At 45.6% G+C, this 24,508-nt stretch overlaps 1 protein-coding gene across 1 annotated transcript in view; it reads right to left on the reverse strand.

Moving 5' to 3' along the window:
- Positions 1-409: 409 nt before the first annotated feature.
- tmc1 (transmembrane channel-like 1) overlaps positions 410-24,508 on the reverse strand; it is a 43,762-nt gene continuing 19,663 nt past the window's right edge. The window contains exons 10-18 of the mRNA XM_034169820.1: positions 23,266-23,445; positions 23,030-23,182; positions 18,857-18,985; positions 18,682-18,749; positions 16,987-17,226; positions 16,784-16,909; positions 14,846-14,924; positions 1,281-1,404; positions 410-679 (exon numbers count right to left, since the gene is read on the reverse strand). Coding sequence (XP_034025711.1) covers positions 471-679; positions 1,281-1,404; positions 14,846-14,924; positions 16,784-16,909; positions 16,987-17,226; positions 18,682-18,749; positions 18,857-18,985; positions 23,030-23,182; positions 23,266-23,445 — 1,308 coding nt within the window. The 3' untranslated portion in view covers positions 410-470. The remainder of the gene's footprint in view (positions 680-1,280; positions 1,405-14,845; positions 14,925-16,783; positions 16,910-16,986; positions 17,227-18,681; positions 18,750-18,856; positions 18,986-23,029; positions 23,183-23,265; positions 23,446-24,508) is intronic.

Below are 24,508 nucleotides of genomic sequence, written 5' to 3' on the forward strand. Positions count from 1 at the left end.
ACAAAATGTGCGCACATTCTCTCCACATGCAAAACATTTTGCGATGAGACTTCCAGGGCTCCGTATTTGTCCGCAAGATCACTGAATCTATTGGTTGATTTATTGATTAGAGTGTTTCGAAATAAAGACTTTGACACACAGAACTGGAGAGTAGTAATGTAACATTTACCATTTAAAATGCAGCAAGTCAGTTGATCAACCAAATTTCTGCAACTTGCATTTTTTTAAAAGTCACGTTTTAAAGATGCTAGATTATAAATGAAGGCAAGTGACTTTTTTTTTTTTTTTAGATCTGGCATTATTTTTGACGTGACAGAGCAAAATGACTCAGTGCTTTTAATGTGCAGGAAGAAACACATTACACACACACTGCCATGAGAAGTATTCTGTTCATTAGCCTCAGTTCTGGGAGTGCATTTGTTCAAATATGACTCCACATAATGTGCTTGATTTTGATTCCTCCCTGTCCATCAGTGTCTCTGCAGGCTTGGCACCCTGTACATCCTGGGTTCACTCTGCAGAGAGAATCCAGGCAGGTGTCCGGGCGGCCCATGGTTCCCATGGTGATAGGTTCTAGCGGCAGTGGCTCTGGAGGGAGGAAGTAGTCTTTCTTGGTCTCGAGGTGAGTTGCCACCATTTTTACCATGGTGCAGCCTCTGAGTGTTGCCATGGTTATCTGCTATTAGAGGATGAATGGCAACATTAGTATGACTTAATATGCTGCTTGTTATATTATTATTATTATTAATATGTATATGTCACGGGCATGAATGAGCGAAGCCCTTCAGCATCGGTTTGTGGCTTTTTATGACAATGTGGTCCGGTTTGTGGCTTTTTCGCCACTGGGAAGATTTTTTGTGCCATTTTTGGATTGTTTTGTGCCATTTCCCATTTGTGCCTTCGTCTACCATAGAGTGAGCTTTGCGCCATTGCACGGAGCTTCGCTCGTATTATTATCATTATTATTATTATTATTATAACATTATGGATTTTAGTCTGTTTTGCTGTTCAGAATCAGAGGAAGCACAGTAAAAAAAAATCCTTATATGAATGACACTTGGCTAATAAAATTACTTCTGATTCTAATTCAACAAAATCTCACAATTCTACAGTTTCAACAGTTCATACAGATAAGATTGTATTCTGGTCTTTACTTTGTTATCTGCTGTGTAATAACATGCTTAAAAAACAGATACATTCTTTAATGACTAATATGAATTGTATTTTATTCAGTTTTGTTTTCCTAGGTGTGGCGAGTTCTCTTTTTAATCCCATCTCACCTTTGTGTACTTGCAGTGAAGCACTGTTGTTCCTCTGGCAGTCTGCAGCTTTTCTGGCCTCTTCCAGATCCATGGCAGCCTTCATTGCTGCTCGTTTATTCTTCTTCTTGTTCTCTTCATTTTGCTCAAAAAGGGGTAAAAAAAAATGAAAAAGCTTTGTTCATTTTCAAAATATGGAGTTTTGTGTTTTATGACAATTTTATTTATTTATTTTTTCAAATGAAGCAATAGTTGAAATAATGTTTTTTCTCTCTCTTTTTAAATTACTTTGGTAACAACTTTTTAATGTCCAACTTAATCGGTGATATGAACAGCTGATGTGAGGTTGAAGCGCACAGATTCTGTCACTGTGCTGCCCTCTGCTGGCTGGCTGGCTGGCCTACACACCTACAGATACTGTACTAGACTGTCGTGGTGAGAAAAGTGAGGAGCCAGATGGCGAGGCTCTCGATTTACCAGTCAACTTGTGCTCCTACGCTCACCTATGATCATGAACCTTGAGTAGTGACCAAAACAACAAGATCACAGGCACAGTCAGTGGGACTCTGAGTAGAGCTGCTGCTTCTTTGCATCCAAAGCACACAGCTGGGGAGGTTCAGGCATCTGGTGAGGATGTCTCCGGGTCGTCTCCCTACCAAGGCCTTCCAGGTATGTCCAACTAGGAGGAGGCCCCATGGAAGACCCTGGACATGTTGGGAGGATTATATTTCCCACTTGGCTTGGGAATGCTTCAGGTTCTCCCAGGAAGAGTTAGAGGATTTAGCAGTAAATGGGGAAGTGTGGGATGAGCTGTTTCCTGTACTGCCACTGTGACCCCTACCCAATAAGTGGCAGAAAATGACTGAATTAATTAAGCTAAAGTGTCACAGTGGGAAAAGCAGGTAGACTATGTTCTATGGTTTTATTCTCTGTGATTAATAAGGAAAGTATTCGATTAATGGAGTCACTCAGTTAGTGAGTGAATGAATGGACTTGTAAATTTTCCATAAGTATTTCTTTAAAAACTACTGCTCAACTCTGACACTAATTGGTTCTGATAGAAACAGGTGAGGACCGATGAGCCTCCTATATATGGGTGATTCTTTAACTACGGGCACTATTGGCCTTGTAAATGTAATTTCCACCACACCATTGCCTTACAATAAAAAGCGCCTTGGGGCAACTGTTTGTTGTGATTTGGCGCTATATACATGTGCTCTGATGTCACTGTTTATCTCCATAGAAACTACCCAAACAATCTTTCATACAAACTGTTTAAAGGGACATTACAGTGTTGTGGTGGAAATTACGGCAATAGTGTGGGACAACTACATTTTGTTTAAAAAAATCACAACAGTTGTATGACATTGAATACCCCAATTATGTTTTGATTATTTTACTGATATTTTATTCAGAGATATTTTAAAACATTAGAAAAAACGTTTCTTTACCATTCATTTTTATCATTGAAGATCAAAAGTGTGGGTGTGGGACAAGCACAAAATGGCAATATTTGCATATAATGATGCTGAAAAAGGTGAAAAAGTCATCATACACTACTAGAACAAAGTTCTTAACACACTTTCATTGTAAAGATAACTACACTCAACAAAAATATAAACGCAACACTTTTGGTTTTGCTCCCATTTTGTATGAGATGAACTCAAAAGATCTAAAACTTTTTCCACATACACAATATCACCATTTCCTTCAAATATTGTTCACAAACCAGTCTAAATCTGTGATAGTGAGCACTTCTCCTTTGCTGAGATAATCCATCCCACCTCACAGGTGTGCCATACCAAGATGCTGATTAGACACCATGATTAGTGCACAGGTGTGCCTTAGACTGTCCACAATAAAAGGCCACTCTGAAAGGTGCAGTTTTGTTTTATTTGGGGGGGGGGGGGGGGGGGATACCAGTCAGTATCTGGTGTGACCACCATTTGCCTCATGCAGTGCAACACATCTCCTTCGCATAGAATTGATCAGGTTGTCAATTGTGGCCTGTGGAATGTTGGTCCACTCATCTTCAATGGCTGTGCGAAGTTGCTGGATATTGGCAGGAAGTGGTACATGCTGTCGTATACGCCGGTCCAGAGCATCCCAAACATGCTCAATGGGTGACATGTCCGGTGAGTATGCCGGCCATGCAAGAACTGGGACATTTTCAGCTTTCAAGAATTGTGTACAGATCCTTGCATCCTTATCCTGCTGCAACATGAGGTGATGTTCTTGGATGTATGGCACAACAATGGGCCTCAGGATCTCGTCACGGTATCTCTGCTGTGCATTCAATATGCCATCAATAAAATGCACCTGTGTTCTTCGTCCATAACAGACGCCTGCCCATACCATAACCCCATCGCCACCATGGGCCACTCGATCCACAACATTGACATCAGAAAACCGCTCACCCACACTATGCCACACACGCTGTCTGCCATCTGCCCTGGACAGTGTGAACCAGGATTCATCCGTGAAGAAAACACCTCTCCAACGTGCCAAACGCCAGCGAATGTGAGCATTTGCCCACTCAAGTCGGTTACGACGACGAACTGGAGTCAGGTCGAGACCCCGATGAGGATGACAAGCATGCAGATGAGCTTCCCTGAGACGGTTTCTGACAGTTTGTGCAGAAATTCTTTGGTTATGCAAACCGACTGTTTCAGCAGCTGTCTGAGTGGCTGGTCTCAGACGATCTTGGAGGTGAACATGCTGGATGTAGAGGTCCTGGGCTGGTGTGGTTACACGTGGTCTGCGGTTGTGAAGCTGGTTGGATGTACTGCCAAATTCTCTGAAATGCCTTTGGAGACGGCTTATGGTAGAGAAATGAACATTCAATACACGAGCAACAGATCTGGTTGACATTCCAAGATGATCTGCAATGCCCTCTAGTGGATGTTTTGGTTAACATCCATGCCAGTGTACGAGGTCTATTAGAAAAGTATCCAACATTATTTTTTTCAAAAACCATATGGATTTGAATCACGTGTGATTGCGTCAGACAAGCTTGAACCCTCGTGCGCATGCGTGAGTTTTTTCCACGCCTGTCGGTTGCGTCATTCACCTGTGAGCAGGCTTTGAGTGAGGAGTGGTCCAGCCCCCTCGGCGGATTTTCATCGTCAGGAAATGGCGTAATGATTTGGGCTTTTTTTCCATCAGAATTTTTTCAGAAACTGTTAGAGACTGGCAGCTGGAAACCATTAGAAAAATTTATTGTTGGAGAAAGTGTAGTGACACGGACCCACAACAGGGGGCGCAAATGAACGGTCAATAGATGAGCCAAAAGGTAACAATTTAATGTTGTGAATGTGCACAACAAATATACAGACAATCTCAGAATCTGATAGCAGTCAATACACAAAGGTGACGTGTGGGCAGGCTCGAGGATAGAAGACGTCTGTCCTGAGAAGAGCCGGAACCACACGATTTCCGCCGCCACCAAACCTGGTGAATACTGGAGCCGCCAAGTCCCGAATTCCCAGGTGATCACCGTCCCCGACTGTCGGATCTGGTACTGCTGGCGAGGAGCACAGTGAGATGTGGGTGTGTGCACACCCAGTAACAAAAACAGAAGGTGGAAAGTCACCTCCACCTCTAATCACACACTCGTGCAGCTCCTGTTCTAACCACTTATCTGGTTGGAGTGTGAAGCGAAGCCGTCGCGGATCACACTTTATGCCAATCTCACAGATAAGGACACACCAACAGGAAAACGGCTGCAAAGAAGAGTTTAGACTAACAATACAGTCTCAGAATAGCAGAGAATATTACCTTCACAGGTAGATGATATCTCGGCAACGAGGTGGAGATGACGTCCGGTCTTTATGGAGTGAGATGATGTAGTGTAGATGGGTGACAGCTGTCAAGAGATAATGAGTGACAGCTGTCACCCCCGGCTGTGTCCGTGGCAGCAGCGCCCTCTCGTGCCTGAAGCCCGCACTTCAGGCAGGGTGCCTTCTGGTGGTGGGCCAGCAGTACCTCCTCTTCTGGCGGCCCACACAACAGGATCCCCCCCTCAACGGGCGCCTCCTGGCGCCCGACCAGGCTTGTCCGGGTGACGGCGGAAGAAATCGGCCAGGAGGGCCGGATCCAGGATGAAGCTCCTCTTCACCCAGGAGCGTTCCTCGGGTCCATACCCCTCCCAGTCCACCAAATACTGGAACCCCCGGCCCATCCGACGGACGTCCAGGAGCCGGCTTGGACGGTGCGCCGGCTCCTGGAGCACAGAGGGGTGAGGTGTGGTGAGGTTTGAGCCTTGACACATGAAAGACCGGGTGGATCCGCAGTGAAGCCGGGAGTTGGAGCTTCACTGCGGCAGGACTGAGGACTTTGAGGATTTTGTATGGTCCGATATATCTGTCCTTGAGTTTCGGGGAGTCCACCTGGAGGGGGATGTCCTTCGTGGATAGCCACACCTCCTGCCCGGGCTGGTAAGCAGGGGCCGGGGATCGCCGGCGGTCTGCATGGGTCTTCGCCCTCGTCCGGGCCTTCAACAAGGCAGAACGGGCGGAGCACCACACCCGACGGCACTTCCGCAGGTGGACCTGGACCGAGGGCACACCGACCTCTCCCTCCACCACGGGAAACAATGGGGGCTGATACCCCAAACACACCTCAAATGGGGAGAGGCCGGTGGAAGAGGACACCTGGCTGTTATGCGCATACTCGATCCAGGCCAGATGTTCACTCCAGGCCGTTGGGTGTGCGGACGTCACACAGCGCAGGGCTTGCTCCAATTCCTGATTGGCCTGTTCTGCCTGTCCATTGGTCTGCGGGTGATACCCAGACAAGAGGCTCACAGTGGCCCCAGTTCCCGGCAGAAGCTCCTCCAGACGTGTGAGGAGAACTGGGGACCACGATCAGAGACGATGTCGGTAGGTATCCCATGCAGACGGACGACGTGGTGGACCAGGAAGTCTGCAGTCTCCTGGGCCGTGGGGAGCTTCGGGAGGGCCACGAAGTGGGCCGCCTTAGAGAACCGGTCCACTATCGTGAAGATGGTCTTCATGCCCTGGGACGGAGGGAGGCCCATGACAAAATCCAGACCGATGTGGGACCAGGGGCGATGAGGCACAGGAAGTGGCTGAAGAAGTCCCTGTGCCTTCTGATGGTCTGCCTTGCCCCTGGCACAGGTGGTGCAGGCCTGGATATATTCCCGGATGTCGGCCTCCAGGGACGCCCACCAGAAGCGCTGCCGGACCACTGCCACGGTCCTTCGCACCCCCGGATGACAGGAGAGCTTAGAACCGTGACAGAAATCCAAGACAGCAGCTCTTGCCTCTGGTGGGACGTAGAATCTGTTCTTCGGCCCTGTTCCGGGGTCCAGGCTCCGTGCCAGGGCCTCCTGGATGGTCTTCTCCACATCCCAGGTGAGGGTGGCCACTATAGTGGACTCCGGAATGATGGGCTCCGGTGGATCCGACAGCTCAGTCTTGACCTCATCTTCATGCACCCGGGACAAGGCATCCGATCTCTGGTTCTTGGTCCCGGGGCGGTAGGTGATTCGGAAGTCAAAATGCCCGAAGAACAGTGACCAGCGGGCTTGCCTGGGGTTCAGCCGCTTGGCGGTCCTGATATACTCCAGGTTCCGATGGTCAGTGAAAACCGTGAAAGGCACAGACGCTCCCTCCAACAGGTGTCTCCACTCTTCAACAGCCTCTTTCACCGCAAGGAGTTCTCGATTGCCGATGTCATAGTTCCGTTCAGCTGGGGTCAACCTGCGAGAAAAGTAGGCACACGGGTGAAGAACCTTATCGGTCTCTCCGCTCTGGGATAGCACGGCTCATATCCCTGAGTCAGAGGCGTCCACTTCAACCACAAACTGCACCAGAACTGGTGCAGACGAGAACCGGCGTTTCAACTCCTTGAACACGGCTTCGCACCGATCCGACCAAGTGAAGGGGACGTTTGGAGAGGTCAGGGCTGTCAGGGGGCTAACTACCTGACTGTAGCCCTTAATGAACCTCCTGTAGAAATTTGCGAAGCCGAGGAACTGTTGCAGCTTCCTACGGCTTGTTGGTTGGGGCCAATCTCTCACCGCCGCAACCTTGGCCGGATCAGGGGCGACGGAGTTGGAGGAGATGATGAACCCCAGGAAGGACAAAGAGGTGCGGTGAAACTCACACTTCTCGCCCTTCACAAACAGCCGGTTCTCCAACAACCGCTGCAGGACCTGACGTACATGCTGGACATGAGTATGTCGTCCAGATATACGAAGACGAATCGGTGCAGGAAGTCCCGCAAGACGTCATTAACCAAAGCTTGGAACGTCGCGGGGGCGTTAGTGAGGCCGAACAGCATGACCAGGTACTCAAAATGACCTAATGGGGTGTTAAATGCCGTCTTCCATTCGTCTCCCTTCCGGATCCGAACCAGGTGATACGCATTCCTAACATCCAGTTTGGTGAAAATTTGGGCTCCATGCAGGGGCGTGAACACTGAATCCAACAGGGGTAGAGGGTATCGATTACGAACCATTATGTCGTTCAGCCCCCTGTAATCAATGCATGGACGGAGTCCGCCATCTTTCTTGCCCACAAAAAAGAAACCTGCACCCATCGGGGAGGTGGAATTCCGGATCAGCCCGGCAGCTAATGAGTCCCGGATGTAGGTCTCCACTGATTCGCGCTCAGGACGTGAGAGGTTGTACAGCCTGCTGGACGGGTACTCAGCGCCTGGGATCAAATCAATGGCACAATCATACGGATGGTGCGGGGGAAGGGTGAGCGCCAGATCCTTGCTGAAGACGTCAGCAAGGTCGTGGTACTCAACCAGCACCGCCGTCAGATTGGGAGGGACTTTATCCTCCTCATTAGCATTTACACCGGGAGGAACCGAGGATCCTAAACACTTCCGGTGGCAGGTTTCGCTCCACTGAGTCACAACCCCAGACGGCCAATCAATCCGGGGATTGTGTTTAATCATCCATGGGAAGCCCAAAATCACGCGGGAGGTAGAAGGAGTTACAAAAAACTCAATCTCCTCCCGGTGATTCCCAGATTCCCGGTTACAGGTAGTGTCTTGTGTGTGATAAAAGGGAGAAGAGTGCCATCTAGTGCTCGCACCTTCACTGGCGAAGAAAGCACCACCGGAGGGAGCCCTACCTCCCTTGCCCATCTGCTATCCAGCAGATTCCCTTCTGACCCCATGTCCACCAGTGCTGGGGCTTGAAGGGTTAAATCCCCACTCAGGATTTTAACTGGGAGTCGTGTTGACAGATGTGTATGACCCACGTGAATGTTTTGACCCCCCCTCAGCCCAGTCACTAAGGGCAGGCGTTTGTGTTTTGACCGTTTGAGGCAGTCTCTCTGCTGATGCTCACTCGAGCCGCAGACAAAACACTCCCCGCGGACCAGCCTCCTCTGTCTGAATGTGGCCCTGCTCGTGTCCCTAGCACCGTCAGCAGGGGGAGCTGTAGCCACACGGAGCGCTGTGGCTGTGGAGCGTGGGGAAGACGGCTCTCTTTCGGACCCGGGAGGAAGAGGGACGGCTTGTGCCTGACCACGCCCTTCGCCTCGCTCCCGTCGGCGTTCTTCTAACCAATTGTCCAATCGTATAACCAAATCGATAAGCTCAGCCAAATCCCGCGGTTCCTCCTTAGCCACCAGGTGCTCCTTCAGGACCAACGACAATCCGTTTATGAAGGCGGCACGGAGCGCAGTCATATTCCAGCCGGATCTCGCAGCCGTGATGCGGAAGTCGACTGCATATTCAGCTGCGCTGCAGCGCCCCTGTCTCATTGACAGCAGCACGGTAGACGCGGTTTCGCCTCTGTTAGGGTGATCAAAAACAGTTCTGAGCTCCCTCACAAACCCAGTATAAGAGGCGAGGAGCCGTGAACTCTGTTCTCAAAGCGCTGTAGCCCAAGCGCGTGCCTCACCTCGAAGCAAATTAATCACGTAAGCCACCTTGCTGGCGTCAGACGCATACATCACGGGACGTTGTGCAAAGACGAGCGAACACTGCATAAGAAAGTCTGCGCACGTCTCCACAAAACCCCCGTACGGGTCTGGGGGGCTTATGTATGCTTCAGGGGATGGTGGGGGGGGGGGGTCATTGAACGACCAGTGGAATGTCTGTATTCGGCACCGGGTCGGCAGGAGGAGGAGCTGCAGCAGCGCCCTGAACGCGCGCTTCCACCTGCGCGGTGAGAGCCTCCATCCTGCGATTAAGGATGAAGTTTTGCTTGGTTATCAGGTCCATCCGAGCAGTAAAGGCGGTGAGGATGTGCTGCAACTCACCAATCACGCCTCCAGCCGACGCCTGCGCACCCTGCTCTAGTGACACGGACCCACAACAGGGGGCGCAAATGAACAGTCAATAGATGAGCCAAAAGGTAACAATTTAATGTTGTGAATGTGCACAACAAATATACAGACAATCTCAGAATCTGATAGCAGTCAATACACAAAGGTGACGTGTGGGCAGGCTCGAGGATAGAAGACGTCTGTCCTGAGAAGAGCCGGAACCACACGATATCCGCTGCCACCGAACCTGGTGAATACTGGAGCCGCCAAGTCCCGAATTCCCAGGTGATCACCGTCCCCGAATGTTGGATCTGGTACTGCTGGCGAGGAGCACAAACAGTGAGATGTGGGTGTGTGCACACCCAGTAACAAAAACAGTCAAAAGGTGGAAAGTCACCTCCACCTCTAATCACACACTCGTGCAGCTCCTGTTCTAACCACTTATCTGGTTGGAGTGTGAAGCGAAGCCGTCGCGGATCACACTTTACACCAATCTCACAGATAAGGACACACCAACAGGAAAACAGCTGCAAAGAAGAGTGGAGATGAGGTGGAGATGACGTCCGGTCTTTATGGAGTGAGATGATGTAGTGTAGATGGGTGACAGCTGTCAAGAGATAATGAGTGACAGCTGTCACCCCCGGCTGTGTCCGTAGCGGCAGTGCCCTCTCGTGCCTGAAGCCTGCACTTCAGGCAGGGCGCCCTCTGGTGGTGGGCCAGCAGTACCTCCTCTTCTGGCGGCCCACACAACATTTATCTGGCTTTCGGTGAAAATGTTACGGGCTTCACAGAGAATAAGGAGTGTTACTGTCGCTTTAAGGACGGCCCCCAGCGGCTGTGGGGCGCGCCGCGCTCCAAAGCTGCCATCGACAGGCTGAACGACCATTTCATTTCTAAACGGATGGCTGTCTGGATCCGTGACCATCGTTTGCCATTTCTCTGGTTATCACAAGAGCTGGACATCAACCATTTTCCAGCAGATTTCACTTTTAACAAGAGATTTTGTCATGGAAAGCCGAGCGGAGGCTTCGCGCGTCACGATGGATTCGCTACTGGAGCGAGACAAAACCATCTCCGTTTTGGTCTTACAGGACGGCTTTGAGATGGCGTTCAGACAGTTGTCGGTGGTTTTTCCATCGAGTGATTATCCGAGAAATTGTGGATGTGCCTGGACATGCCAGAACATGTCCCGTGAGGCTTCATCACGGCGTTGCTGTGCGCCATGCGGCACCACCGCGACGCGTGGAATTCCTCCGCACGTCTGTCTCAATGTGCCAATGATGTCCACGTCTTTTCACAAATCCTGTGCTAGTCAGACAACGTCCCGGATAAAACACAGCGTCCAGTTTGGAAATGAATGGCACATTCCACTGTTACAGGAGTTTTTGTCATGGAAAGAGGAGCGGAGGCTTCTCACGTCGCGGCGGTGCCGCATGGCGCACAGCAACGCCGTGATGAAGCCTCACAGGACATGTTCTGGCATGTCCCAAGAAGAGGTTCGATTATCTCAAGCAAGCCCTGGACCTTGTAGAGGCCAACACTTGGCTGTACGACTATTTCCCAGACCTGGAAAGGCTGGATGAGTTTTTTGCTGCAGAGAAACTCCCAGCCTGGATTGCACAGCCTGAGCTCCACCTGTCATCCAGCCTGTCACTCACAGACAGTGACTCCGAGTGGGAGGACATTGAGGATGAAATGTCATCTGAGGCTGAAGGTCAGGCACTTCAAGACATTGCCACAGTGTTTTTTAAAATACAGGACTTGTTTTTTGAGTTTTTGGGCTGTTCTGATCGGTGGCACAGTCAGAAGATTTTTAAGGCAGTCGATGAAATATTGCAGGCCGAGCCTGACATCGTTGTTGCATATCCGGACTTGGCAAACATTAAAACGCTGTTCAGGCAAGGAAAGATCCCTCCTTATATAGAGGACCACATGGATTTTTTGTTTGAATCGACAATCCACGATTCAGTATTGAACACGCTTCGTTTCATCACCCTCTCTGACACTGCTGTCTCACTTCCTCCTTCAGCAACTTCAGAACCTCGGCTGTCACCTGCAGCAAAACTGACCACGCCCAGCCCGCTGCCAACGCCGGCTCCATGGAGCACATTAACGCGAACGGCAGTCATGCCGCACCAGCCAGAAAGTCAGACGCACCGGCCGGTAGCAATACCATCACCGCCCACTCCTCGTCTGGCCCCACAGCCTGCACTAAGGAAGAAGCACTCGCCTCAGCTCCTGGCCTCAGCTCTTGCATGCTCCTCTGCCACAGACGCCAAAGCGCAATCTTTGCCCGACCCCTCTGGAGGGATGACATCAGTGGATTCACCCCCAGAGCCATTGGGAAAATCAACATCACCTTCGCGCACATCGGCACCTGCCTGGGCTTCCCCAGCATTCCTGCCTCCTTGCAGAGCTGAGCCGTCCACACATTCTGAAGCATCTGATAAAAATGACACGCCACCTGAGTATTCAGAAGTGGAGCGCTCACCATTTGAATCTTCTGCCAGGAAACATGCTGCATGCCCGCCACAAGGTGCGGAGCAGCTGATCTCACCAGCGTTAACCATCTGCTCTTCAGAGGAACCCACTCCGCTCAGTACCTCCAGCACGCACTCACTTCCAGAGCCGCCAACACTGCTCACGCCGTCTGAAGTGCCAGGTCTACTGGAAAACATCATAGCTTCACGTGTGGAATCTTCCGCAATGCGCCTTTCTCTGAAGTCATTGGCATCTTTGGGAGCACCCACGCCACACCCATCTCCGGGAACTCCGGTCAAGTCTGCATCACCAGCACTTCTACCCTCCACCAAAGTGACAGTACCGCTCCAGAAAAAGAACAAAGACGACCCTACTGGTAGGACTGTTAATTTTCCCCTTTGCTTAGTTATAGTTCTCGAAATACTTTTCCATGTATTGTGTCCGCTGGAAAAGCAGTCTTTCCTCTCCAGTCAGTACCTTTTCAGATTGTCTCTGGATATGGCCTCTAGGGGACTGATGACGTTTCCTTTAATTTTGTTTTTCTGTGTACCTATATGTTTATGGACCAGGCACCGTTCACATTTTTGTTTGAAACCAATCCGCCTCTCACTTTGTAGTTTAGCTAAGTTCTCACTCGGGTCCTTTTTTACATCCTCAGTTTTTGGTTTCTCCCTAAATATGGTTCACTGGATTTTTCTCTGTATGCAAGGTTTGGCTGATCAATTTTTTCTCCTTTTTTGTTCTTTTGTTGGTTGGTTCCATATTGGCAGCTCCCTCAGTCCTGTTTCTTGGTTTTCCCGGTCCTTTGCCCCACACTTCCACTCCCCTAGTGGTGCCTTTGTTAAATTATTGCTTTCCTTTGACCCCCTTAGCCTTTCATTTAGTTGGGTTTTTCCTTTTTTCTTAGTAACGTCCATTTATTTCTCAGCTCATTTTGCCACTTGCTTGTCTTTTTGTTCATTGGTTTATTGTTTTACTTTTTGTTGTCAGCAGAAGCGGCCCTTTTCTTGGTTTTCAGACATTGTTTGTACGTGGGCTGTGTTCACAGTATCTTTGGTCACATCCATTTTCTCCGAGCTACTTTTGTGGTTTAATTGTTTTACTTTAGTTAATATTTTGTCAATTCTGGTTGTTCCATACAGACGTTCCATTTATGAGAAGGTTATTCTCTCCATCAGCAATACTGTCAAGTTATTTTTTTTAAGGTGGCCGTTGCTGTTCCGTAGGTCCATGGCCCTAGGGGGTGTGGACCACTGTAACATTTTATGTACCTTTTCGGACCCCGGTTCACCCAAGGTTTCTGCCATCTGTCCCAGCCAGTCTCCTGGCTGCCCTCCTGAACCTTCCTTAGTTCTGTATAGTCGACAGGTCTGGCCCCCCAACTCGCCAGTGGTGGTCAGGGGGCCTTCCCATTCTTCCTTTGGTTCTGCTGGGGTCCATAGCCGGCCTCTGGCCTGACCTAATCATTTCGGTCTGCCTCATGGTCGCCCTCCTCTATACAGTTCTCCTGGATGCTGGCCCGTGTTCCCTTTTGGTAGTGCCCTCCAGCCATTCCCCCGTCCTCCCACCCGCTGTCGGCTTGGGTCTGTGGTTCTCTGGGGGCCGCCGGTGTCGGTCCGTTGGGGGGGAGTTACTGTCATGATCCAGCCCTGTTGGGCCCGACTGTTATTATTTTGAAGTCTTTTTTCCACTTTTGTGCTCTGAGCTTTCAGGCCATGTATCATAGTCATGCTTAAGCTGGTCTTGTTTCTTGTTGTCAGGTTTTCATGTTCATGTTATCATTGGTTTTGTTTGTCAGTCATCCTTGCATTTGTTCACTCTTGGTTCCTTATGTAGCTGTAGTTTAGTTCTGTTCATCACATTGTGTGTATTATGCTTTGGTCACAGTTTTTGGTGGTTATTTACCTGCAAGTGTTTCCTGTCTGGTTATGTTCCTTTAGTTATTTATTGCACTCTATCATTTATTTTGTGTTGCTTTATTATACTTTAGTCACAGGGTTTTGTTATTTATCTGCAGTGCTTCTTATTTGATTATGTTCCATTTGTTATTTATTGCATTTTCTGTTTATCTGTTATCTTGTTTTATTAATTGCATTATTCTCTAGTCACTGTGTTTGTTTATTCTCTGTTTTTCAGTTGTTTATTTTGCTCTTCTCATTTGTGTATTCAGTTCTTATGTTCAGGCTTAGTTTGTTACCGGTCATAGTTGTTCTGTGTTCTGTCCATGGTTTCTGTTATTGCCTCTTGTTCTTTGACTACTCCAGCTCTTGTGTCTTTGTCTCCCACACTTTGATTCAGTCTGCTTTGCATTTTCACTCACTCCCGCTCTTGCACCTGCTCACACATCTTTGTCTGTTTCATCACCCCACTCTGTCTTCCTGCCTTCACTATCTTGTCTCATGCCTATCTCTGTTCACTGGTCACACCCCCTTCCAGAACCTTCACCGACACCTGAATCTTATTTCACTAATCACACCACCAGTTATTTAAGTACTCACAGTCTCACAGTCCCTTGCTTGATTGTTGAATGTCTTTCACTTTCCAGCTGTTGTTTCCTGCCTCCTTTTGTCTTGTATTCAGCCTGCTGGTATTAGACCTTGTTTTGTCCTTGACCACGTTTTTGTCTTTGCCTTTGATTGCCACCACGCTTTGTATTTTGACCTCAGCCTGTTTTTTCGACAAAGCCTCAGCCTCACGTCTGTCGGTACCTTTGCCTCATTGCTGGACCACCTGTGAACTGAATCCCTGCCTTCTTCAACGATTAAACCTAATTCTAACTGCACCTGCTGTGAGTTTGCATTTGTGTCCACCTGGTTTGTGACCCATCCTGACACCACTAAACATTACAATTACCATTTGTAGTTTTTTCTTCAGTTCCATGTTGGCTTCTTTAGAACTTTTGGATGTGGACTGCAAATAATAAATGGCCAAGCTGAAAAATAAAACAGCAAATGAAATAGCTGTTAATAATCTAAAACTTTATTTTAAATTATGCCAAAATTATTATGCAGAAAATGGGGTTTTCACTTTCACACACTGTAAAACACTATAAGCTAAGTCACCACGAAGTGTAATTCTTGACAATCCTGGGCCATCCGGTTTAAGCTTGACGCCACCAAGCAGTCACACTAGTAGTCACTAGCAGTCAATACTGCTAAGACACTGACGCTACATCGTTATGACAGCGCAGCAGTATCTAGCTAGAACCATTTTAGTGCCAGGTAAATTATGTGATTACGGCTCACAGCCAAGGGTACAAGGGCCCCCGGTGGGGGACAAGGGAGCAGAGCCCCCTGAAGCTATTGGGTTTTATACCTCTAAAATGTTATTGGCAAGCCCTATTTTAACCAATTTTGTGTGGCATTTATGTAGTAATATTTGTAAAACCAAAGTTCTTGTTAAAATGTTTCTGTCAAAGTCTAAGTTACTAAAATAAATAACATTGAAAAGGTTAAAAACACATGAATATTTGATAGGCATATATCATTTGCGCTCTCCTTCTTCTCTTTTATGACAGTTTTTTCCAACATGTTTGAGTAGGATAGCTTCACTTAAAAAAAACAAACAAACAAAAAAAAACCCCAATATAACCATTGTCTTGTTTGAACAAGAGTTGAACCTGGACTGATTTGATTGTCAGTTTTTCACTGAGGCTCCCCCCTCTCTCTCTCTCTCTCTCTCTCACCATGCTTTCTCTTGCCCCTGCCCCCCCTCCTACTCCTCATCTCCTCCTCATCACTCTCACTAGCTACGTTTACATGGACACTTTATTTCTGATCTGATTGAATTCTATCCGATTGGTGGATCAGATTGTCCTGTTTACATGAACATGCCCTAAAGCGATCCGCTTGCTGTGCGTGTTTACATGCACCGTGGTTACGATCTGATTCAGTCAGTAGAGCAATCCCATAATGCTTTGCGTTGTGACGTCTGCTGTTTGTGACATACGCAAATGAGTTATACCCTGTTAATGCGGTTTTCGTCCAAGTCTTTTGGAAGCTGCTTTATCTGGAGCCTTTAAACTGTAAAACAAACCATAAACTTCTGACTGTATCAGCATCTACAGACACTGACACTCTAGATTATTTTAATGGAACATTTTAATGGAGTTTTTTTTTTTCCTTTAAGTCAGAGAGGAGAGAGAGGCACAGCGTTTCCACTCTGATCTGTCTTCAGCGAATGCTGAAAGCAGCTCACTGCTGATCTCTCTGCTGTTTGCGGCTGAGATATGAAGAAGATAAGACATATATTTCTTATTTCTTCAATTATTTGGTTGAAATTGCAAAATAAAACAAAATTACAATACTATAAGATTGAAATATGACTGAATTGGGACATTCTTCAGCAACATTTCAGTTCAATTTTTGGAAAATCCATGTCCAGCAGGACAGAAAATTTGAACCTGAGAGCCGGGAGGAAAATTGCAGTACTGGGTGGGTACTGCCCGGCACCACACACTGTAGCTAAAACCGTGATCATAACACTCCTCCACAATCTCAGCTAGACCTGACAAAACATTAGCAACAATCACCAGGAATTTTGATGACATCAATTCAAAACATCATTAATAATTTAAGATGCCAGTACTGTACAAGTCAAGATTTTGAAAAATGTCTCATCACAGCCTATCACGACGTGGTGCCCAACATCAGGGAAAGGTCAACAATGCTCACAAAGTCTGAGACTGGTCTGCAGGGTGGTGTGAAAGTGGAAACTCCCTTTAGGTATTGCATTGTGCAAAACTGTTATATAAAGTTCATGTAAACTACTGCTGAGCCTTTGCTGACTCACACCATAAGCAAGATGAAGGGCAACACCAGTCCAGGGTTAGAGGCATAGCTGAAGATCTTACTAAACCAGGCTGGAAAGTCTGACTCCAGTGTCTCATGAATTACATCAAACATGCGGTTCTTCCCACTAAAGAGAAGAGAACAAAAGTCTCTTAAAGGTGACTAAGTAGACAGTAAAGTCAATTGACTGATTCTTATCATCACCTGAAGGGTCCACAGTCAAAAGAAGGAGGAATAGAGACGATGGTGTAGATGGCAGGCAAAGTGGATAGGAAGAGGATGACCAACAACATGGCCATGTAGAAGTTGTTGGAGCCAGAAGCCTTGAACACCCTTTCCTGTGGCACATTACAGCACATCACAGCCCAGCACTGCAGGTACATGGAGACATGCAGCCGCAGAACATTCAGAGCTGGTAGGCAGGGTGCGTAGAAGGCACCCATCCTAGGAAAAAAAAGCAAGAAGCATTTACAGTGACCTTTGCCATACTAGAATATAACACAATGCTAAAATACCCTTGGCTGTATGAACATTGTGTTCTTTATAATTTGCAGTTGTTTAATTAATTAAGACCTATTGTCTTATATACACTTTGTACATGTTCAATAAAGCCCTTCTATCAATCAATCAATCAAAAACAATATTTACGTTTTAACGACATCTGCATGAGGCTTTGCCAAGAGCAGAAGTTGTAAATCAAATAATATTTGTAGATTACCTTCTGTGCAATTTAACTCCATAGGAAGTTAGCTTTGGGTTAGCAAAAGTTAATGTGCACGCTAACGTCTGCGATTTTGCTCCAGAGGTCTTTTTAAGTTTTCAGTTTTATAAGTATTTATTTATCGCTAGCGTTTGCATAACAAATGACAGCGTGGTGATATTAACACACAATCTAAACAGAGTTTTGGAGCTAGCTAAACCAGCCTGTGATGTCATCATGCTATCATTGGCAAAATGAATTCTAAATCACTTCAGAGGTGTTATTAGTTCCAAAACTAGTATTTTCACTTTTAGAAGTGTTTATTTCTCTCTAGCTTAACATAATATATGAGAAACATGTTGTATAAACACATAAATGAAGGGATTTTAGGCAGACTTGCCACTGACGTCATGGCGCAACTCTACTCTGACTGTCACCCCTGGCACTCAAATAAAACCCAAATAGATTGAAATAGAATGTGACTTTTTAACCTCTTAAAATACTTAATATAATAGGTCAAGGTTAGCGATCTTTGAACTTGACCAAGGTCTGTGTCCCAAGAATGTTCTGTGTGAATTTCAAGAATCTGGCAGTAATAGGACTGGGCTTACACTGAGCATGGACAGATGGACGGACGGACGCAAAGCCTTTGCAATACCTGATGGCCATATTTGATGGCCTTAGCTCAAATACAGGTTTGTGTATCATATGTGCCTTCTGACAATTTTACATCTTTTTAAGAACATTCTTCTCCGTTCCTCTCTACCACGTAGCTGTATAATTGCTTAACCAAAAGATAAAAGTTGTACTATGCGCAGTTTCTCCAGTCGCATCCACAGACGTTTATAAACCCTTTAGAGTTGTCATGGGCGTCTTGGTGGCTTCCCTCATGAGTGTCCTTCCACGGTCACCCAGTTTTTGAAAACTGTCCGCTACAGACATGTTCAACATATCTTGCCATACTGCTTGTATTTCTTAATGATTGGTGGAAATTTAATCCAGGACATATTCGTCCATTCATTTTCTATAGCCTCTTACTCCAATCAAGTGTCGGAGAAGGGGGGGGAGGGTCTGGAGCCTATCCTTGCAGTCATAGGGCAAGACACAGGGCACTGCATTTGTGAAGTAAATAAAAACAACAAAAATACATGTGTTTTGGACCCTCCTCATTTATAGCAAAGCAAATGTGTTTCTCCTACCATATCATGCCTTGATTGAAGATCAATCCCAAGACGTTTCCACTCACATCAAACTCTGAGTAAGATGGCTTTTAAAAACAGAAGAAAACAGCCAAACAGGCAAAAGATTAACTCTTTCAGAAAACAGATGCACATTGCTGATGACAATGAGATCAGCCATTCAAAGGTGACTCACAAATCCAGCCTCGAGGTCCCAGCACCAGCAGTGGTTGAGAAAACGAACCAGCACAGCTCTCAGGAAATCACCAATTAGCAGCGTGATGTAGGTTGTCATGGTGTCAGATATTATCAGCCGAACAAACTCCTACAAAGGATATAGCAATCATATCCTAAGTATTCTGCTGTATTATAACATAATAAATAGTGAATTTATTATTGTATTCTTAGTCATATTTTTTGTTCTTTTATTGGTGATGATCATTAAATGGATTTATCATTTTGTCCATCACTAACTATAATAAGAATTATTGCATTTGTGTGTGTATATGTGTGTGTGTATACATAAATATATATGACCCAAAAATAATTGATTTTTTAAAAATGTAATCAGAACTAATAAAACAAAGTTGTGGGAATTAAATTACATTATTCTTCATTTATGGGCTACTTTAACCTAATGTGTATGTGTGTGTGTGTGTGTGTGTGTGTGTGTGTGTGTGTGTGTGTGTGTGTGTGTGTGTGTGTGTGTGTGTGTGTGTGTGTGTGTGTGTGTGTGTGTGTGTGTGTGTGTGTGTGTGTGTGTGTGTGTGTGTGTGTGTGTTACTAGAGCCCGACTGATATATCAGCCGGCCGATATAAGTGTTGTGAAAATAATGTTTCCTTAGTGTTTGTGTTTCTTTCCTCTCACAATTACTTGTCTGCAACTGAAAAAGTTTTTCTACCTGTAATATAACCTATATCTAAGTTGCAGCAACAAGAGGTACAAGATCAGATGCATTTCACAACTCTTTTTAAGGATATGTATTTGCTAATTTCACAAAGGTTTAATTCTTGATTGCATTTTTTGAACTTGAAAATTCTTCTCTGTTATAAAGTTAATCAATATGAGGACAAAGCTTCAGCTTTTAGCTCATACCTTTTTTGTTAAGGGTCCAAAAAAGAACATTTTATTCATTAAAAAAAAATCATAATAATAATATTGGCTGATTTGTCGGCTATCGGCAAATCAGCCGATTTATCAATTATCTGCATTTTTTTCATCCAAATATCGTTATTGGCATTGGCCCCAAAAAATCCATATCGGTCAGGCTCTAGTGTTAACACATATTACAGGTGGTTCAAAAGGAGTGGTAAGATGGCCAATGGCAGCTTCAGCTTTTTCCATCATTTTACTCAGTCAGAGTTTTGTTAGCATTGTGGTTTCTAATTTATCCGTGATAACCAACAGGTGTTGCTAAAGTTCCATTTTTCACTGCGATCATCATCGGTCTTTCCGTTGTTTTTGAGGATGTTTTATCGGGAAAAACATCATTTCTGTCACGATTTTGGCCGGCTCTGGGCTTCAATCCTCATTTTTCCTCCTTCTTTTACTCACCGGCTGCCCCAGCTCTGTTTTATTAGCCATTTTTCTTGGGTTTATTGTGTTTTATTTTGCTTTGCTTCTTTGCTACTTTTATACTTTAGCCATTGTCCAGTTTTGTTCAGACAGTTTGTGTTTCCATTGTTTACCATTTGTTTATTTTGTCCATCTCATTTGTGTTATCAGTTATGCAGTAGTATCATGTTTTGTTTTCTGTTAATTATTAGTCTTTGTTTGTTTTGTCATCTGCTTGTATTCTTCAATCATAGTCAGCTCCAGTTCAGTTTTGTCTTAGTGTTTATTTTTTGATTCAGTTCTTATGTCATTTATCTTCTGTTATCTACTGGTTCGCTTTTTGTTCTCATGTTCATGCTTAGTTCTGGTCTTGTTCATTATGGTATTTTATTCTGTTCCAAGTTGCTGTTCATGCTCGATTCTTAGTCCTCTGTTTCTGTTTGATCTCTGTTCTGTTTGCCCTCACGCCCATCTGTTTTGGTTCACTTCACATCACTGCACCTGCCTTGTATCTTTCACTCACACTCTTGCCACCAGCTCATGTGTCTTTGTCTATTACATCACTCCACTCTGTGTTTCCCTTCCTTCACTATCTTGCACAGTGTTTAATCTTTGTCCACTAGCCACACCCCCTTTCTAGAATCTTCCCTCCACACATGCACCTTGTTACCTAATCAGTCTGCACATGCACTTCGTTTACACCACCTGTTATTTAAGCCTCCACAGTCTCACAGCTCACTGCCAGATTGTTGTCTTTGTACACTTTCCAGCACCCATCACAGTCCTGTTTTTGTCTTGCCCTGTACTGAACTTTGCTCTGTTACCTCGACCCTGCCTTTTGCCTCATCCCAGATGTCGGTATTTGCTTGTGCCTCTGACCCCTGCTTGTTTTTGACTGCGCCTCAGCCTGATCCTGTTGGTACCTCTGCCACGCTGACTGACCAAATGTGTACCAAACCTTTGCCTGAAATAAAGACCACGTTTTCTCTTTCACCTAAGTCAAGTCTGGGAGTCTGTATTGCGGGTCCAGCCGCCCCGAGTGACGGGCTCCTGCCCGTCCTGACAATTTCTTTATGTTGTTTGCAGACTCTGCAGCGGATCTGTAATCAACTGCTTCTGCAGCGGCTGTTCTTGAAGCTTGAAGCAACAAAGCAGTGTTCGGACCCACTGCTTTGTTGCTTCATTGCTTTTCTGCTTTTAAGAAATGGCAAGTCCGCTTCTTAGCCCCGCTCAAAAATGTCAATCGGGAGTCACTTTTGTGTGGATTAAACTCACTAACTGGGACTCTTCTTGCGGGCAAGAAATGAGAATCATCCTCCATTCCGTTCGCACAGCTCCAAACACTTACAGCTCTCTGCCAAATCAAGTTAGAGTCTGGCTGGAATTAATAACTTCAAAGCGAATCACCATTTTAAATCAAATGACACCTCTTTCCAAACGTTGTAACACAGACAATAAACTACAACAGAGTAAAATGTTTTTTCCTCCGAAAATAAGATGCCCTGCGTTCTTTATGAATTACAATGCTGTAAGAGCTCAGTTCAGAGGTATGGAGAGACATTCATGCCATTAATATCTGAAAGGAAATGGTTTTGACAAAAACTACAAATTTTGTTTATTTTTATTTCTGTCCAGAGATTAAGGATCCAGTGACCAATTTCATTTTTATTTACTTTAAGATTCAATAAAATGTTATTGACATAGAAAACCTGTAAAGCCTCCTTTCAGTACACAGAAAATTCACAGGAGGTATTGATAAGGGCGTTGTAATGTTGGCAGCATTGGCAGTGCTTATTATGCCTATGTCATGACGAACCTATAAATGGATAAAGAACTGGAGCGTGGGTGACTCACAGTGTGATGAAAGAAGCCTGAACACCCCCCTATCTTCAAGTCCAAACAAGCTAAATCCGAACAAGCTAAGCTAACAGTTCACCTCGGTTCGGGTGTTTATTAAATGATATTTTGGGGAACTTCCCGGTGGTTCTCATAAGTGTTTTTGTTGGTCTGGGCATTAAAAGTTATGAGCCACTTATTTTTAAGTAATTGTTCATCGACTTAACGGATGACGATACCAACAGCTGCTAAAAGTGCTAATGTGTGCTAACACTGTTAGTATAAAACATTAAATAAGAAGAGAATTTCACAGATGAGAATTTCACTCAGTGCAAATACTGCAGTACACTCAAAAAACTGACTTACTGGATTGGATTCCCATCTAATAAATACAATCCCAACTAAATTAAATTATCATGCACAGATGTGCTTTTTTCAGTTGGAAATCCTGCACATAATTGAATTGAGTTCATCCAATGAGTCTTTTTTTTTTTAGTGTAGAGACATCTTAGATGATCTGTTTCACTATACAACAAGTTGTATTATTGCAAGTGTTTGTAATAAAATCCTTAGACACAGGCCTCCACAACAGCTAGCAGCAGCATCAAACCGTCTCTGAGCGACCGATGCTGTGAGATTCAGATGCGCTGGGCTCATTAAGTGTCACTAAAAGCGACCACGCCCCTAATTATGCATAACATTTAGTCTTAAAACATCTTAAACTAAAAAGTTAGAAAAAAAATTGCCCTTGCACAGTTGTCATGGAGGAGGAAACTATCTCTCGAGACCAAAACTACTTTTTTTTTTGTACCAGGCTGTAAACATGTTTATTTCTGCTATAAAGTTGGACATTTTAACATGGACTTGAATCGGAACCTGTTTGCTTTGGAGCTTTTTCTTTTTTCGAGTGGGCTTTATCTGAGCCTGTCAAAGCTTACTGCCTGGTTATTGTGCAACGATATACAAGCACAAACTGACCTGGCCCACCATCGTTTCCCAACAGGGTCCTCTGGGCATGTCAGCGGGTTGGATTCTGGAGGGTGGAGCAGTGCTGTTTTCTGATACCGTGCCATTGTAAAGACTGGCTTCCCACGTGGTGACATTAAACTTAATTATCTTTTCCTCTTCCCTCTGTAACGTACAATCACATTTTAGTTTAATCACAATATACCATTACAGTAAAGCCTTACAAATTGATGCACAAAAGTTCTCACTTTGAGGTTGATTTCATCCATGAGTGCAATAATGAATGTGTAAAGATTTCCCAAAAAAAGGGCAAAGATGCGTCCCAGCTGCCACTGCAGGGCCACACGAGGGTGGTAGTTCTCCAAAGTGCTAATAACGTCAAACAGCATCGGGCAGAACATCCCCAGCAAAGACATGACCATGTTTACCTGAGAAACACAGTCCTCACACTGTAAAAGCTAAAAACAAAGCCATGTGCATATCAGTGTTGATTTGTTGAAATAAAGGAAACTACGAGGTCTGTGAGAAAAGTATCGGACCTTTTTATTTTTTTCAAAAACTATATGGATTTGAATCACGTGCGATTACATCAGACAAGCTTGAACCCTCGTGGGCATGCAAGAGTTTTTTCACGCCTGTCGGTTACGTCATTCGCCTGTGGGCAGGCTTTGAGTGAGGAGTGGTCCAGCCCTCTCGTCGGAATTCATTTGTCTAACAACGTGCTGAGAGACTGACGCTTTGCTTTATCAAAATTTTTTCAGAACCTGTGAGGCAGATTGAAGTGGACACCAGTTGAGAAATTCAGCTGGTTTTCGGTGAAAATTTTAACGGCTGATGAGAGATTATGGACTCACTCTGAGGCGCTGTCGTCAGCCTGTTTCGAGCTGAAAACCTCCAAATTTAAGCCTCTGTTGACCCAGGACGTCGTGAGAGAACAGAGAAGTTTCAGAAGAGCTTGGGATCTGCGGTTTATCCGGACATTCCACTGTTAAGGGAGATTTTGTAATGAAAGACGTGCGGACGGATTGGCGCGTTGGCAGGCGCCACAGGAAAAACACCTCCGTTGGAAGCCTTAAGGACAACTTGGAACATGTCCAGCTGTTAAACAATTTCTCAGATACTCACTCTACTGAAAGCCATCAAAAGCCGCCTGGTTTTTACAAATGGTTATCAACACGGAGGTGTTTTTCCTGTGGCGGCGCGCTGCGCCGGCTGCCTACCGACACGCCAATCTGTCCGCACGTCTTTCATTACAAAATCTCCTTTAACAGTGGAATGTCCGGATAAACTGCTGATCCCGAGCTCTTCTGAAACTTCTCTGTTCTCTCACGACATCCTGGGTCAACAGAGGCTTAAATTTGGAGGTTTTCAGCTCGAAACAGGCTGACGACGGCGCCTCAGAGCGCAGCACGACATCCTGCTCCGTGGGAAGTCCTTAAAGCGACAGTAAGACTCCATAATCTCTCATCAGCCGTTAAAATTTTCACCGAA

This window comes from Thalassophryne amazonica, chromosome 5 (genome assembly GCF_902500255.1).
Source record: "Thalassophryne amazonica chromosome 5, fThaAma1.1, whole genome shotgun sequence".
Lineage (NCBI taxonomy): Eukaryota > Metazoa > Chordata > Actinopteri > Batrachoidiformes > Batrachoididae > Thalassophryne > Thalassophryne amazonica.